This window comes from Podarcis filfolensis, assembly GCF_964270895.1.
Source record: "Podarcis filfolensis genome assembly, chromosome: 5".
NCBI lineage: Eukaryota > Metazoa > Chordata > Lepidosauria > Squamata > Lacertidae > Podarcis > Podarcis filfolensis.
In genome coordinates this window covers 35,920,747-35,938,595 of record NC_139608.1, presented here as the reverse complement: position 1 = coordinate 35,938,595, position 17,849 = coordinate 35,920,747, and the positions used below count along the sequence as shown (strand labels likewise).

Here is a 17,849-nt window from a genome sequence, read left to right as displayed (position 1 = left end):
AGGATGATGAGATGAGCTTTTGCTCGAGAGGCAGAGAAGATGGACACGTCTCGATCTATTCCAAAAGCTGCAATGGAGATGATGAATAACTGTCCCCCATTACTGGAGGTAGGACATGAGGTGGTAGTTGATGCAAGTAGCAGGTTGGTCGTTTCATTACAGGTTGACTTGAGAGGCAGAGGAATGGGAGTAGGGAAAATGTCACCTTTTGCTGTCCGTCTTCAGGGGTTTACTGAGTTCTTGGTAAAGGATAGACTTGGAGAGCAAGTAGTTCTTACAGAGGCTATGGAGGGACAGAAAACCAAGATACTAAGAGACTGTTGGGCGGGAAGAAAGGGGGCAGCAGGCTGCCTGAGCTATGGAAAAATTAATGCCATATAAATGGATGTATAGAAGCTGAGATTAAGCACTGAAGAGCAGGAGACAAAGCTCCAAGTCTCCTTAAAGATTACTTTGTGGTGCATGAGCTTTCATAAGGGAGAACTCATGGGAATGCCATTTTGTTGGTCTCTATTTAACTACTCCATACTACAGTGGAACGGGGAAGGACCCACAATAAAAGGGTCCATACCAGCTGGCTCACTGGAGAAGTTTCCCAAATGTCACCATTTTCTACTAACAAGCAGCCTGAATATAACTGGGGTTTCTTGATCCAGATCTCCCCATGAGGCAGGAGGAGGGAAGAGACCTCAACTTGTAGGTGGAAAATGTTACTGGGGGCGGGGGATGCTGTCATTGAAAGTTTCCCTTTTTTTAGCTAAATACAAACACACACAATGCCCTGCCAGTAGAAAACTAATACAAGAAGGAAAAGGTCCTAGCCCCTCCTCTCCGTGATCTGCTAGTTTTCTCCTTGCAAGCGTTTGCTTATTGAAGATAGCAGAGTTCCCTCACTTCATTTTGCTATACTTGTAGACACAGATCAGGCAGCCCAGAGCCACCTCAGCCACGTTGGGGAGGTTAATATTTAATCGAATCGGTTCAATCCCGTTGGCCTCCCGGAGACGAACATGCTGGGCCGCTCGCGGGGTCAGGCCTCCGTTGTGTCAGTGCCTCTCGAGGTAACTGCGGGGCGACTGGGCTTCCAAGCAACGGGGGAAAAGAAGCGCCCACCGGCTAGGTTCGCCTGCTTGGACCATGTTGTCTGCAGGGACAGCGGCCCGCCTCGCTCCGAGCTGCAGAGAGCAGCCTAGGCCACGGCGAAGCCCTTCTCCGTCGAGGCCGGCCGTGCGTAAAACGGCCGGGGGAGATCGATTCTTTTGCGCAAACGCCCCGTGCCACGGGCGCCACTCCCCGGCCAGGGGCCTTTGGAAAGCTAAGGGCTGGAGCCAAACCGACCGCAGGTCGAAGCCTGACCTCGCACATGTGGAGGGCGCATGCCGTGCTCGGAGAGACTGCGAGCGGCCTCGCCCGCCACCCCACCGACGACGCTTTCACAAGAGGCCCCGACGGCAGGTTCAGCCGGAAACCTCGGAGAAGAAGCCGGAGCCTGCAGCCCCACGTCTCCCCACGGAGCGCGCGGTTTTGGAGCCGAGGAACTCGGAGGGAAGGGATTTGCCGGCGCTCCCTCCTGAGGGTCTGACTTCCTGCGGGGTTGATCTCTTGGGAGGGATCGAGAGGGAAATTTTGCCCGTCCCCTCGGAGAGCGAAAAGCTCCCACCTGCTTTTCGGGCGGGAAGCGCCGTGTGCCCGGTGGCGCATTTCCCAGCGCCTGCTTTTACGCACTAGAGGGAAAGAGGGAGGAGAAAGAAAGTTTCATCATCGCTTCGGAGTGCGCCGCAGAGTTATAAAAACGGCACGCTCCGCGCTCTTTCGCCCGGGCAGCTTTCCGTACTGGCTCACGGGGAGGTTGCGAAGAAGGCAGGCACCTGAGCTAGGCTGTTCACGAGCGCGGGCAACGAGGGACGGGCTGCTGAGGCTCCGGGCTAACTCGCCCTTTGTCTCCCGAGGAGTCTCCAGATCGCGCCGAGCAGACCATGGGGATGGCGCCGGAAAACGGCAAAGCGCCCAGGATTGGGAACACCTGCTCCGCGAGCGTCTTCTGTAACATCAAGGTAAGGGGTCCCCCGGTGCAGCTTTGCTGCTTGGGGGATGGTGCAATGGCTTGTTTCTCATTCATTACTTTGAATGAAACTGTGTGTATTTTTATGTTCGGGCTTTTTTGGAGTTCGGCTTCTGTAGCGCACGAGTACTGCCAGTCAGTCCGACTCCTGATGCCAAGGAAGCGCTTGCTCTCAAAGCGACCTCCGAGCGCATTTAGTTAGAGACTGGACCGGGTTCATCTCGTGGTCGTGGATTCCATTGACAGCAATCTGTTTCAGATTTAAATTCCCAGAGTTGGATGCAATCCTGTGCCCACTTACCTGGGAGTAAATCCCATTGAACTAGGTGGAATGTAATCCTGAGCAGCCCTGCATAGGATTGCACGGTTGAGGCTGCAATACTGTTTGCGTTGTACTGCGCAACCCTGACTATAGGAAAATCATGTAAATTGCACTGGTTTTAAGTTACCCTATTCCAAACTCTGGGAGGAATTTGACCTGCAATTCCCTTTTTGCCAGCTAAGTTCTGCTGACTTGCCAGGTCATGAGATGGATTGAAAGGGATTTGGAATAGCCTCTCCTTGCCCTGTCCCATCCCTGCCACACACCCTTTTTTGGACTTAAACCAGCATAAATTATGTTGATTTAAATTCCACTGGTTGAACTCCAGGTTTGGATTGTATGTAAGCCTCACTGAATTACTTATGGGTGAACATGGATAGGACTGGGGAATAAGGCTGCAGTTCTACGCACACTTACTTGGGAGTAGTAATCCTCGCTGAACGCAGTAGGACATATCTCTGAATAAACTTGCATAGGGCTGTGCTATTATTTTGCAGTCTTGTGCACACTTACCTGAAGTAAATGCTAAATAACTAAATGGCAATTATTTTTGAGTTTAACAAACACTGAATATATTGCTCCGGTTGCAACACAGTCTGGATAGGGATCATAAAGTAGCATATAAATTCTCCATTGTACCTGTAACCAACATTTATAGTGCTCTCCTCTCCTCACCGACAAACATCCGGCTTTATTTACCTGCACCTGAGTGCTTTCACCCCAATCCACAGATTTGTTAACCTGGAACTCAGTGGGAATTGATTTTTAATTCAAAGACCTTGTCTTGGATGGTGCTGTAAATAATTGCTTCTCCTCTGGAGTGGAAGCCGTCCTTACTTTTGCCTTCTGGAAATCTTGATGTTCCTTGGTGTTGCTGTTTTAATCCTCCCTTTTTTATCTCTCCCCTCCCCTTATTGGAGATGATACTCCGTAATTGGATGAATGTTGTCTCTTGAACGTGTGTGCATTTCCCTGCCTCATATATGAGTAATAATGACACTCAGAAGTACCGTATTGTTCACTTCATAAGCGCACCTACTCTTTGGGGGGAGAATTCAAGAAAAAAAATATGTGGCTCTTGGGGGCTTTTGCGGGAGGTGGGGGAAGTGAGAGAGCCTCGCTCTGTCCCTTCCCCCACCTCCCGCAAAAGCCAGGGATAGCCGCGCGAAGCCTCCCCAGGGCAGCGGGATGAAGGCTCCCTGCTGCCCTGCGGAGGCTTTGCGGGCTACCCCAAAGCTGCTCAGGAGCTTGACGGGGCTGGCAGGGGAAGCTCGGCTCCCCCCCCCAGCCCCAAAGAGCAGGTCTGGGCTGGCAGGGGAAGCCTGGGTCCCCCCCCCCAGCCCCAGGGACCACACATTTGCTCCATAAGACGCACAGACATTTCCCCTTAGATTTTAAGAGGAAAAAAGTGTGTCTTATGGAGCGAAAAATACGGTAAGTAGCGGTCGTTGTTGCATGCTGTTGCCGATCCAGAAGATTGCCGAAGTGCTGAAGGATGCTGTCTTTGCAGAGGACAGTCTGGCTTAGCAGCATATTCCTCTTGCTGAGAGAAGCAGGGCAGCTGCTAACCAGCTGGGGAAAGAAGTATAGCATCTGATCCCCTTCCTTAGGAGTCGGTGGCCACCAAAGAAGTTCAGAAATTAGAAAAGGAAATAAAAGCGAAGCACAATGGCTTTATTGAGAGGGAGGTCTTAATACAGTGCTGTGGGGCATGCTGTGTTGAGTGCGTGTTTTGCACTTGTGCATTTTTTGTAACTGAAGGGGGAAAAATAGGAGCTTTGTGGGGCAATCTGATTTGGGACCGTGCTGTGGATAGGGAATTCTAGGCTCTGGGCATGATGATCTTATGTCGGGGGGTGGGGACACACTCTCTCTTTAGATGGGAATGTGTACTATTTGGCTTTGGTTGGACAGTGTTCTCAAAGCTACGAACATGAGTTTGACCAAGCTGTGGGAGGCAGTGGAAGACAGGAGTGCCTGGCGTGCTCTGGTCCATGGGGTCACGAAGAGTCGGATACGACTAAACGACTAAACAACAACAACTATTTGGCTTACTGCTGCCTTAGGGGGCCTTCCTGATTATTCTGCTGAATGGAGACCTGGTCTTTTGCCCCAAAGTCCTGCCTTGATGGCACCACTTACAAGAGCAGGAGGGAGTTAACCTACACATTATGGTCCTGGTGAAAATTGCTCCCTCAGGTCTGTTTACACGGGGAAGGAAACTGGTACTGGTGCAGTTAGCAGCTCCCCCCTCCCCCGCCCCAGGGCAAATACATCACAAAACAGGGAGGGGGAGGATTAAGTGCTTCCATATTGCCCCCCCATGGCCTTTGTCTGGATCTTTCCACCACCATTTGACTGCTCTTTTTGATGGCACAAGTGCAACCCATGCTTGTAATGTAGTGTGTAGTTTGGCACCACTGCAGCCAGATGCATGCATATATTAACAGAGAGTGCCAATAAAATGATCATTATGATATATTTATTTATATTGATGGGACTTGATCCGAGCGAGTGCTCATAGCTTTGCAGCTTTAGAACTCAATCCTATAGCATCTTTCTTGACCTTACAGGTCCAACCTGAGCAGGAGAGCTCTGGAGAGAGAAAAAGTACCTTTAGCTGGGCAAACTTTCCCAAGAGGGAAACTGTTTCAAGAGGAAACTTCCAGTTTGTATGAATAAAGGATGCAAATAAGAAAAGAAAAAAGTCCTGGTGGGAGGGGAAAGAGTTTCAAGGGAAGCTGTTGGGATTAGTAACATAATCCCAAATGAGAGTGGAGGGATAGAAACCTGTTTAGATTGAGAGCTCTTTGGGCAGTGATGAAATTGCTGTAAGCTTCCCTGTCCAGGGACAGAGTTGGGTACAGATAAATAAACACTTGTCATCCTAGGGAACTGGTCATGGGTGTGAATACATTGCAGATGCCCAGAGAAGCACAATCCTATATTTCCTTCCTTGAAGCAACGGGGACATATTTTTCCAGTGAGTCTCACTTGCACATTCCAGAGCTGGTGAAGAGGTGGAGGCAGTTGTATGTTGGCCACTAACGTTATGCAACCGTGCTGTTTACAATCTTGACAATAGCATTGCAGAAAGGGTTTTTATCAGCGTTCCCATAATAAATGTGAGGTTTCATGAGGCAGGCTAGCCGATTATAAGTGCTTTGGCTGGCTCAGGGCGTGCAGGGAGGAAAGCCCTCAAGTGAGAACAAATATTCCCTGCCTTGAATTTTTCTGGGTCAAAAGCAAACACGCTTGACCTTTTTCCTCCCTTCCCATTCTCAGAGTTGGGATAGGCCCTACAAAGTGAGCATACTGGTGCGCTTACCTAGGATAACTCTGTAGGAAGAAGCACCTTTAATCATTAATATTAATATTAATAACATCAATAAATGTATTGCCTGTCCTTCACCAACGCCAAGTTGCAGGGCAGTTTACAAGAATTCGGTATTAAAACTAGTTACAATAAATTACAGTCATGGGAATAGGGTGGGTCCCGAACACACACTTCTCAAGTGTCAAAGGGCAGAGTAAAGAGGTGTGTTTTCAGCATTTTATTGTTATTATTACTGTTCATTTTACAGCTTTCTGTTTTTAAGGGGAAAATATTCAAAGCTGTTTATAGCCTAAATTAAAACATCAAATTAAACAATCCAGAATAAAATGCTACAAAGTCAAATAAAAAGTATACATTCAAAGCAGCATGTTTAACAGGGAACTAAAATATTATCTTAAAAGATTTCAAAATAAAACATTACAAAGGAGGTCAAGTACAGAATGCACATTTAACGTAGCAAAGTTAACAAAAAAGCAGTTATCCTAAACACTTCAAAAGAAAACATTACTAAAGGAAGTCAACTATAGAATGCACATGTAAAGCAGCATAATTAACAAGAGGATAAAATATTGTCACAAGTATAGAACATACCTCCTGCCGTTGCTGCAAATTGTCCCAATGATGGTTCATGGCAGGCGGCGGCTGTGGAAGCTCAGGCTTTATGACCTGGGCCTACACTAAGACACAGCCTTTTGCAGAAAGCTGCATAGTGATGGTGTCAGGAGAATCACTCTGGGAAAGGGAATTCCACAGCTTAGGGGCTGCCATGGAGAATGGCCTCTCTCAGGCCACCCCTATCCCAAACTACTTACCCTACCAGGTCAAATGAGTTTGCTTTGTGTCTGATGCAAATGTTCTACACAGAACCTCCGGAGCTAACCCTGTACTCTGTGATTGAACAAAATGATTTAGAACCCAAGCAAAGCTTGTACCACCAAGCCAGCATTAAACCTGGACAAGAAGTTTGTAAATAAACATATATTTGCCACAAGCCCCCTAGTCAGACGCTTGCTGTTTCACAATACCTTCAGCTGCAGTGGGTTTATCTGTTACTTTTGCATTTATTGTTGCTGCATTTTTATCTTGCCCTCCCCCCCCCCAAGTATCTCATACGTAGTTCTTTTCTCTCCCCATTTTGTCCCCAGAGCAAGGCTTTGAGCTAGATCAGACTGAGAGTGTTGCGAGAAAATGATAGGCCATGAGTGGGCATTTGAACCCGAGTCCCCCTGGTTCTAATCCAACTTTCTGCTCACCATGCTGGTTCATCTGGACCTTGATCCCTGTGGCTTTTATACGAAGGTGGGGTGGAGGACCTTTTTCAAGAGGACCACATTCCATCACGGTGATCCTCCCAGAGGGTCGCATGCCAGTGGCAAAAACTGGTCAAAGGGTGGATGTGATCCATACGTTTAGTACAGTAGACTGCCTTCCAGCCAAGCAGAAGTCAGAGGCTTCTGCATAGTCACCCATGTATATACCCCACACACTTCTCTCCATGCACCGGCCAGGCGAGCAGTTTAAGGACACATTTCAGCCAGGCAAAGGCACTTGGGGAAGTCAAGAGGCTGGAGTGGTGAGGAGGTGTAGCCTGGGGAAAGCAGGCTTGGCCTAGAAAGCTGCATCTGCCTCCTCCCCCCGCCCCCGGCTTGAGGTTCCCTACTCCTGTTCTACACCCACTCAATTTGTGGAAACTTCACCTTGTCATTTCTGAATGGGGTCATAGTCACCTTTCAAATCCCACAGCAGTTGTGTTTCTCCACAGTTTTGTGTGTGCGCACGCCTGCACATGTGGAAACATGCTGTTTAGTCTGGCAGCAGGACCACTGCAGAAATTCATTAGTATTCATTAGCCAGCATGCTAGGTTTGAAGCTTTCCCTGGTTTCCCATCGTAAGAATGAATGCTGGTGTTGGCACAATGATGATTTTGCTACCTTTTGTTGTTGTGTTCCATCGGCATGGCAAGTTTGCTTGGGATGGGTTCTCTCCACCCGGCAATCTGTTTGCTTGCAGGATGGAGAGCGGCAGTCCCGTGTTCCTCTCCGTTATGACAACAAGGCAGCCCTGCCCCTGGCGGGATGATGTCTGTGTGGAGCTGAGGTTTAGTCCTCGCTTTGTCTTCCCCAGGCGAGAGCTGGGGCAGTGCCAAGACCCTACCTGCGCAGACGTTGTTGGCTGTGCCAGAGAAACTAAACAAGCAGCGTTACTTTCATAAGCTCCAGCAGCAGCTGCTAAACATTGCTCTGGTTCCGGTACAATGCATTTCTCTGTTAAATACACCCCTCAAGCTCTGGTCTGTCGGCACAAGATAATGGAGCTCCTATTTATTTTATGGCACGGTGTTTACAGAATGCCTTTCTCAAAAGTTACTCCAGAAATAACAAACAGCAGCCTTTTCAGAGAAAGCCCTCTGTGCTGAGTATTTCTTTCTCTGCCCCCCCCCATCCCGGTTATCCTTCATCTGCTGTGGGAGAGGCTGAATCACTTCCACATGACTCTTGAGGTGGGAGCTCAGAGGCCCCTAACTGCTGATGTTTAGCCACAGCTAGTGATGGAGGAGGAGGAGGAAGAGAAGGGAGCTGGTACCGCTAGTATCGTGGTCCTTAGATATCTGCTCATCATGGCAAATTCATAGATAAGAAGCTGCACGGAGACATTTGGGAGCTTCTGGGGAATTGGCAGCTGAAAGTAATAAGAGTTGCTGAGGAAGTGGATTGTTAACAAAAAAAAGTAAAGGTAGCTTTTTTGGACCGTGATAAAATATCCAAAATCTATTTTAGGACAATACCCTTTATTAAACTCATCTTGTGAAATAATGTGCAAGCTTTTGAGTTTAAAAAAAATTCTTCCACCAGGCTGGATGGCTAAGAGAGTGGCTTAGGGAAAAGGGAGAAACTGAGCTGGCGATCATGCCATGAGTCTTCATCTGGTCAGAGTCTTATGGCCCAGTGTGGGAGGAGGGAGCCAACCTCCTCATTCGAACATCTCCTTCTGCCCACATTCTGCCACAAGACTCTGACCAGATGCAGATTCATGGTGTCTTCCACGAGTTCCTTCCACTTTGCTTTGTTTTAATTTAGCCTGGTGAAGAGTTTTGGAAAACCTGAAAGCTTTTGCTCTTACTTTGTAAGATTGTTGTTGACCTAATAATGGAAAACCTCAATTCAGAATTAAGCAACCAGAAATGCCAGATCTGATTAGAAGTTCATTTCCATTTCAGCATGGGAAAAAGGGGAGACCATCTCGAACAAATGCATTGGCTGTTATTTTGTTTTAAAGGTTTAGGAAAGGCGGGTTTTGATCGGAGAATGGTTAGGATTGCTGGCTAAATCAGTCCTAGTCCAACTTCTGGAATGGTCTCTTGCACCAAAACCAATGTCGTACCTTCAAGATCAATACATTTTTTGTGGCATCAGCTTTTGTGGCATGCAGAGTCCACTTCATCAGATGTATGAAGCATTACCCTCAATTGGCAATTAGGTGTACATGTGTGTGATAGACACATTCAGATGCAAAAAAGTATACAGTCTGCAACAAATTCAGTTAAGCAGCCATTCACACCAGCAGTCATAGATGCTCCTATCTAGGCATTGCCCATCTTAGTTCAATATGTATCAACAGAGACAGAAGCCCATACTCAGACCAAAACTGTGTATATTTTGTACTGAAAATCTAAAATGTGTTTGCTAAGGAGAAGTAAATTTGGTGACCTATATACACTATACAAATCAGGGCCAGGCCGGGTTCCGGGGCCCAGAAATCCCCAGTGGCACACAGGGTGGGACAGGGATCCCTGCATGGGGGTGCCTGGTTCACGCCCCCTGAAAATCACGTGCCCGGGGCTATGGCCCCCTGGCCCCCTCCACACTATACCCCTGGTCGCAGTTGAGGATGGGTTTGTCAGGGAGCAAAATGCAACAGGATGAAGTCAAAAAGGATGTGGATCTCTGGTTTCCAAGTGTCCCAAATCTTTGGGGGAATTAAGACCAGAAATTCACTGGTCTTGTGGAGTGCTGTGAGGGGGGAAGGGGGGTCACTGCTTTTTTAGAAGAACAGGAAGTCTTGCTTAATCCGACTTTGCAATAGCACTTGCTTTGTAGTCTATGGTGGCCAGGAATTCAATGATGGCCAAGAATTCATAGGAAGCTGCCTCATACCAAGACAGACTGACAGAGTGGGGAACAGAGCATTCCTTCTCCACCAGTCCCCTTGTTAGAAGGACACTGTTTACAAGCATAAGCTCCATTTCCATGCCTGGTCATGAAAAACACCCCTGCTCCCCTCTCATGAGACACTGAAAGGCAGGAAGCTAGCCTCTTGGCTGGCTAGTAAGTTTCCTTGGCTGGCTTACTCATTTCAAGAAATGCATCCAGTAATTGGAGTGCCAGAACTGATTGTAACTGTTCCACAGTCTTGCAAGAAGCCATTTTTCTTGTCACCCATGGGGAATGAGATTCTCCCCCACCCACACCCCAATGATAGTGCAATCTCATTTCTGTGAATGGGAAGAGAGTTGCTTCCTTTGTGGCTTGTCTAACATGGGTATGTAGAAGACAGGATCACTATTAAAACCCTCTGGAGACTAGTTCATTCTGTTAATTTATTTGCAAGGTTAGCAAGCTCCTTGACCCTCAGCTCAAAAAGGTTTCAGCTGAAGCGTTTAAAGTAAGGATGAGAAGTAATAATGGCCTGGAACCCATTAATAGGTGTTGTGTGCCTGACTGGTGGAGTTGCTTCTGATGTCATTCCTTGGATTCTACACATTTTACTGAGGCTTGGAAGCCAGATTCCTTCCAGCTCGAAGAAATGTCAGCCTTTGCTCAGAGCAAATGTGCGGCAGTTGAAAGGATGTTGCAAGGCTCCCTTGCTGCCTTTTTACCTGGTTCATGTAATGTTGGTAGGAAAGCAGAGTGTTGATAACTTCGTGATTGAATCAGGATGTAGTGTGTGTTTATCTTGGCAGCAGCACCAAAAGTGGGGGGTAGTTTGGAGGAGGAGAGATCTCTGTAAATGAGAGAAAGAGCTGGTTCTTTTCTTTTCAAAGAGACCTTCCTGCTTTTTGCCTTGCTGAGACAAGCTGGAGAGAATAAGTTGGGAAGTAAGTCCTGTTGAGTTCAGTGGGGCTTACTCTCAGGTAGGTGTGCCTAAGCTGTGCAGCCTTTGCAAGCTTACTCAAAAGTAAGTCTCCCTGAGTTCCACAGGACTTGCTTCCAAGTAATTATGCACATGATTACGACCTCATTACAGCAATGCACACTTATTAGGGAACAAATCCTCTTGAGCTTGGTGGGACTTGAGTAAACATATTTAGAGTCGGGCATAGCTGCTTCTCTCGACCAGCACACCTTTTGGTGGCAGTTGCACATTAAAGAGGATGCTCTTTCAGAAGCATGAAATAAACCACTTATGGCTGGATGACACAAACACACACACTCTGTCTGTGTACACACCATATATTCAAGGCACATTCAGAGCACATTCCCCCACCTGAAGGGAACAACCTTCAGAAATTACAGTTTCCAGGATCATTCCAGGGGAGAGGGGAGAAATGTGTTTTGAACATCTCATCTACAAATTGTCCTGTGCTGTTTAGCGGGATTTTGCCTTCCTGCCAGCGCCTTTCTCAAGTGAGATGTCAAGTTGCATTTTGACATGGACAACTGCCAATCATAAGGCCAGAGTGACCCGCAAGTGCCCAAAGAGGGCAGCTGTTCCAGCTGAGCCAGGCCACTCAGGGGAAACAAGAGCAGGCAGGCCCATTTTTCTGAGGGAGGGTAAGGTGGCTCCATGCCGAAATCTCACCAAGGAGTGGTCACCACAGATAAGACTAGCACGAGCAAATTAAGCAGCGGGAGCTCCTGATACTGCGGGCAAGGGCATGGCCTCCAGTGTCGGTATGAGAAGGGAGGTTGCATAAGTGCGTAGGTCAAGAGAAAAAAACAAAAGGGATTTGAAAACGCAGAGGAAACTCTGGTAATCCCCACTCCCTGTGCTTATCTAGCACAGAGTAACAGTGCAAGTACAAAGAGCCAGCTATGGAACCATGCACACGCACACGCACTCCAGGAATCCGGAGTCTGCAAACAAACTGGTGAATTGTTGGGTAACTAAATCAGCAGGGCCTTTATTGCAGTGATACAGCAGTAGGAACAACACTTGCTGAGGAGGGGAAGCCCTAATGAATAGGTGACAAACCTGAGGGAGAGAATTCCTCTGACGGTGCTTTGTCCATAGTAGTCTTGGAGGATCAAGGAAGCAAACTTAACTCAGGTAATCAGCATGATTGCTGTTAACTGCAGCTTTTAAGGTATTTCTTGATTGTATTTTAATACCATCTTTTCCCTTGACCCAAGAAGCTTAGGGTGGTTTACATGGATTTTTGTAGGAGTGAAGGAAGCTGCATTATGTTGTCCGACCATTGGTCCATCTAGCTGAATATTGTCAGTGCGTTCCTCCTTTCTTTTCTGCAGACCAGTGGCGTAGTGTGGGTTATCAGCACCCGAGGCAAGGCAAGTAATTTGCGTCCCCTAACCCGTGGAGCCAGGTAGGGGCAGAGAGCTGCGAGTGCGAGCGCGCCCCCCAGATGTTGCGGCCGGTGCGGCCGGCCCCCCCTGCACCCCCACGCTACGCCACTGCTGCAGACGGACCCTGTGAGGCAAATCACAGGCCGTGTGAGACAGTGACTTGCCCAATGTCACCCACTGAGTTGAGGTTTGAGCCCCTAGCCTGGCACTCTGTCTTGGCCTTTCCCAACTATAGGTTCCTCACCCCTCGGGTTACATACGCTTCAGGTTACAGACTCCGCTAACCCAGAAATAGTGCTTCAGGTTAAGAACTTTGCTTCAGGATGAGAACAGAAATCGTGCTCCAGAGGCGCGGCGGCAGCAGGAGGCCCCATTAGTTAAAGTGGTGCTTTAGGTTAAGAACAGTTTCAGGTTAAGAACCGACCTCCGGAACGAATTAAGTACGTAACCAGAGGTACCACTGTAACACATTCTTATAGCTCTTTAGAATATAAAGACTACACAGTAATTCGTTGTTAACAGGTTAGCCATAGCAAAGAAGGGGAGACACAAAGAAACCTGACTGGCACACCAGCAACAAATAATGCCCTGTACAATGAACCTTTTAAAATAACGGGGAAATAAGGCAGCAGCAAAATTTCAGCCTTCAGAAATTGGGCCGATGTAAAGCAGTTTGGTAGTCAAGGCAGCTGTTCAGTGCCATGCTCCTGGGTCTCTGCTGGTGTGGTGGCAAAGAAAACAGGAGAGGAGGGTGGAGGCAGAAGGAACTCCAGGCAAGCAGAAAAACGCCCCTTGTAGCAATTTTCTGTAAAGCCATATTTCTGTACTGGTTCATCATAAAATATCAGGGTGGTGCAAAACAGTAAGACATAAAACACTATTTAAAAACAATAAAAATAATAATTAAAGGGATTGGCTGATCAGTCAAAACAACAGCAAACGCCTTCAAGAGATGGCTGAAAGTCAAAAGCAGGAATGGCTGCTGAATCTCTGCTGGGAAAGTGTTCACCACAGCATGGAACCGACAGCACCAAATGCCTGACTTCTAATGGAGGCCAATTGAGTCTCTGTAATATGGCAGGCAGCTAACAGCACTCTTCTGTCTGATCCCCAGCGCAACACTGGCTTGCAAGGAAGCATTCTCAATTTCTTTTCTTCTGGAATTGTCTTCTGTTAAAGGCCCACCAAAGCTTAAGTATGGTTTTTGGAGAAGTTGGCCGTAAGTGGAATGCCACCAAGCCTGGTTTGCGTAGTTTCTAGCACTCAAGTCCAAACGTTGCTTTTCAATAGTTCATCTAATGAAATGCAAAATTGCTCCCGAATAATTCTCTCGCAGCGGCCTTCTGCAGGCTGCTTGACCCTAATCATCCAGAGTCTTGGGGCTTTTCAGATCAGATCTCTTCAGACACTGTAAAAACTGTATGGTAATAAAGATGTTGGGAAGCTTTTAACAGACATTTCCTTAAAAGGCCAGTGCTTTTTCTAAACGTTGACTTCATAGAAATTCCTCTCTTTCTTTTTTGCAAATTGATCTCTTTGTATAATAACCATCCCCAGCCAGGCTATAAATCACTGCCTTCCATGAGGTGACAACAGCGTAAAGAGTTTTCTCAAGTGTCTGGGCATCCCCCATTGACCCCAAGACACTGCTCTGATACAATATGATCACATGCACCGCACCAGGCAGTGATTTGTTAGTTAGATAACATACTATGAGTAAGAGATGGTAACAAAACCTTCTCTCCTGCCTTTACTGACACTCACATGCTTGCAAACACTGAACATGGTATAGTGGTTGACAGTATGTCATTTAGGCTTAGTTTACTTAAATCCTTGCTTGCAGCCAGCAACTCTCTCTCAGTGCTGCTTATTCATTCTTGGTTTTTTTTCTCCCTTTTGGCACAGTAATATCTGGTGGATGGGAATTAGATACAGTATTTGTGGGCTTGGGCTAATGCGTGGCCAATTCTGCCCTTATAAGTGATTTGAGAAGAAACTGCCACTTGCACCCATCAAACGCTTTGATTCTCTGATTTAAATATGATCTCATAGCTACTGACAGAGACACCTGGATCTCTCTGGATCAAAACAGCCTTTCAGCGGTTTTGAAACCTCTTGAGTTTTTACAGCCAAAGTGTCTGTGATTGGCTTTTCCTGCCAAGGATGGGGGAATTTGTCAGTTCCTCCAAGTTTCAATTTTTTTCTACTTTTAAGTCCAGTTCTCCCCATTTCCATGTACAGTGTGGGGTTGTTGGGGTTTGTTTTTTTAAGTCCCCGTGAAAATTCATCAGTGAATTTCTCTTAATATACAAATGTTACTATGCATTTTTGCCTAATGTACACATTGTTGCAAAGCAATTCCCCCTAATATAATGCATGTTTGTATCTTATTTTCACTAATATGTGCATTTTTATGCACGCTTTACCCTGCTACATGCTGTACACATTCTTTGGCGGGAGAACTGCATTGCAAAATTCAGATAAGAGCGAATTTCAAAGATTGGCTGTGTTTCTGTTCGTGCATTTGGGAAGTGCAAATTAAGTAGGTTTGCCTTTCAGCATGAATGGAATCTAATCTCTCCCTCCACCCCTAATTCCAACCAAGGTGTTAAATCAAGGCTCTTTGTTTCCCCCCACCCTTCTAAAGGTAGTGGGAGTCTATGTACTTTTCAACTGGATTTTATTTTATTTATATAGCACCACCTGACCCAAAGAGGTTGCAAACTAAAATTCAACAAGGAGGAAGCAACAGAGAAATGAGAGGAAGTGGGGGCAGGGTAAAAAATAAAAAGGAAAGGAAAGTGTATTGTTTCAGATGTATGTGCTAGACAGAAACGTTTCAACAGGCAGCTGAAAGGCCAGAAAGGTGTGTTTTTGGAATGCCTTTCTCAGTCAGTTCTGGTAGGTACCTTTGTTACTATCTTGCTCAGTGCTGGTTTAAGACCTTTTTTGTTTTCCAAAGCTTTTAACTGAATTTGTTGTCCCTGCTGATCTGTTTGTTTTACTGGCAGCTGTTCCTGTGGCTGTTTTAGAAATTGTTTTGCTGACTGCTTTTTGTTGTGCTGATTTCTTAAATAGCCTTTTGTCATTGAGTTTTTATGATGTTTTCTGTTAGCTGCTTTGGAGATTTGAGTGGGGAAAAGCAGCAACTAAACATTGGAAGTAAAATTATGGCCTGGAGAGTTTTCAAAAGGCAAATCATTTGTATGACATAGGATTAGACTGCACATCTGGAGCCCATCTTATACATGTCTACTCAGAAGTAAGTTCCATTGAGTTCTGTGGGATTTACCCCCAAGGAAGTGTATATAGGCTTGTACCCCAAGTTAGTTGCATTTGGTTCCCATTATTTCAGTGGAACCTAAACTGAAGTCATGACTGACTTTTTACATTGATGTTAGTGGGACCTCAGTGGGACTAACTTAGGTTAGATTTGACCCAATGTGAAATGCCAGTGTGGAGTCTTGATTCGACTCTGTCCAGAAAGAGTTCAAATCTCCATGCCTATGTGAACCACCCTGAGTGGCTGGGGGACAACCATTGTCTCTCAACTGAGCCTACTACACAGGATTCTTGTGAAGATAAAAGTGAGATCACCCCCATCCATATTGGCCACCATGAGCTCTTGGGAAGCTGGCTATGTTGGGAACAGGACTAGACGGACCTTTGGTCCGATCTAGCAAGGTTCTTAAGTTTTTCTACTGCAAACGCCACTTAAAAATTTAAATCCTCTGTAATACAGTGGTACCTCGGGTTACATACGCTTCAGGTTACATACGCTTCAGGTTACAGACTCCGCTAACCCAGAAAAAGTGCTTCAGGTTAAGAACTTTGCTTCAGGATGAGAACAGAAATCATGCTCCGGCAGCGCAGCAGCAGCAGGAGGCCCCATTAGCTAAAGTGGTGCTTCAGGTTAAGAACAGTTTCAGGTTAAGTACGGACCTCCGGAACGAATTAAGTACTTAACCTGAGGTACCACTGTACTGATTGTGTTTAAAACAGGCATAGTCAAACTCGGCCCTCCAGATGTATAGGGACTACAACTCCCATCATCCCTAGCTAACAGGACAGGAATGATGGGAGTTGTAGTCCCAACACATCTGGAGGGCCGTGTTTGCCTGGTTTAAAATGTCTTGAAGGCTGTGAGTACATGCTTTGAGCTGCTGCCTACTCATCATTCATGCAACCACTTACTAGATATGGACTCATTGTGTGTCAGCAATTCCCTTCCTGCTGTTTCATACTTCGAAGATGGAGAAATAATAGTGCAGATAAGAGCAATTGCCTCTGGGTCTCATTTTGATGATGGTGATGGTGATGTTTTCAGGGCGATGAGAAGAAATTCAGACATTACCTTGCCCTGCCCTTTCCTGCCCCCCTCCATTTCCCTATGACTAGATTTCTAGAGGGTTATGTCTAAAAGTGCTTTTTATCTGTTAGCACAAAGATGCCAAGGGAGGCTCTTCTTCGCTCCAGCTCCCTTTGTTCCACTCTTGACAACAGAAAAGCAGCTCAAGACTGGGCTTAACTGTACTCTTCTCTCCCCCCCCCCCCAAGGAAGCAGCCTGCTCATTGCCAGTTTCTCTGCCTTGGCTAGAAGATCCTCTCTTGTTCCAACCAGCACTTCTCTTTTGGAGTCAGGAGAACCAAGTTTGACTAATTTCACTATGTTCCCCTTGACTCTCAAACTCTCTGCTTGCAGAACAGGAAAAGGAAGTTCTGCTTCCACTGGGAACCAATACCCTCAATTCTGACCTATCTTGGTTTTCTTTAACATTAACCCGTTCTGTGGTTACCGTAGGTGTGAGACGTGGCTTTCTGACCAACGCTGCCACAATAGCGCTGTCTGTCTTCTGCCAGACCTTTGCAAGCTTACATTTCATAACAGACATTTATATGCAGTCTAAGGGTAAACAGACTTGTTGACTGATTCCCGTTACCTTGCATAAGCTGTCAGCTGAAGCCTTTATGACAAAAGAATACAGCCAGTTTTACATTATTGTGTATACACTGCATGCTGTCAGTTTGCTGAAAATAGACTCTGCTCCCATTTTTACATGTTGTCATAATATTTTATCGAGTCTAAATAGACAGGATCCAGATCTCCTTTCTCTTTCTCTTCGTGGTAATTGTGAATGAAAAGACAATGTTTTATATTAATTTGATTCCTTTTGTTGCCACAATCTTAATCTTTTTTTATTCCATGTAACTGAGGAGGCATATGTGACGGAAAGGTAGGAAACAAGAAGCTGCTATAACCAATGTCTTCCCTCTGATGTAAAGCCTTCTGGGACTTTTAATGCCATCCTGATAGCCAGTGGGATTTGCTGTCTTTATATAGAATGACAAGGATGGGAAAGGCTGGACAGAGTGTGGGATTTGCTTTCTTTCAGATCTGCTGTCACCTATGACTTCACCTGGCCTTTTGCTAGGCTGGGTTTTTTTTAATATATGAAAAGGACAGCAGGTTACAGAAAAAGTAAGACAGCTCCCTTTCTGCTTTTCATTACTGGCAACCTATGCTCAAAGGTTAGATTTGCAGTCCTGGTTCTCATGGGGTCTTTGAGGTTGGTTCCAGTGCAAAAGAGCAAACTATTTTGGTGCAT

At 46.3% G+C, this 17,849-nt stretch overlaps 1 protein-coding gene across 2 annotated transcripts in view; it reads left to right on the top strand.

The window, feature by feature from the left end:
* The first annotated feature begins 976 nt into the window (after positions 1 to 976).
* Positions 977 to 17,849, top strand: part of SLCO2A1 (solute carrier organic anion transporter family member 2A1) — a 57,713-nt gene continuing 40,840 nt past the window's right edge. For both annotated transcript variants that reach the window (XM_083616287.1, XM_083616286.1), the window contains exon 1: positions 977 to 2,054. In XM_083616287.1, coding sequence (XP_083472413.1) covers positions 1,977 to 2,054 — 78 coding nt within the window. In that variant the 5' untranslated portion in view covers positions 977 to 1,976. The remainder of the gene's footprint in view (positions 2,055 to 17,849) is intronic.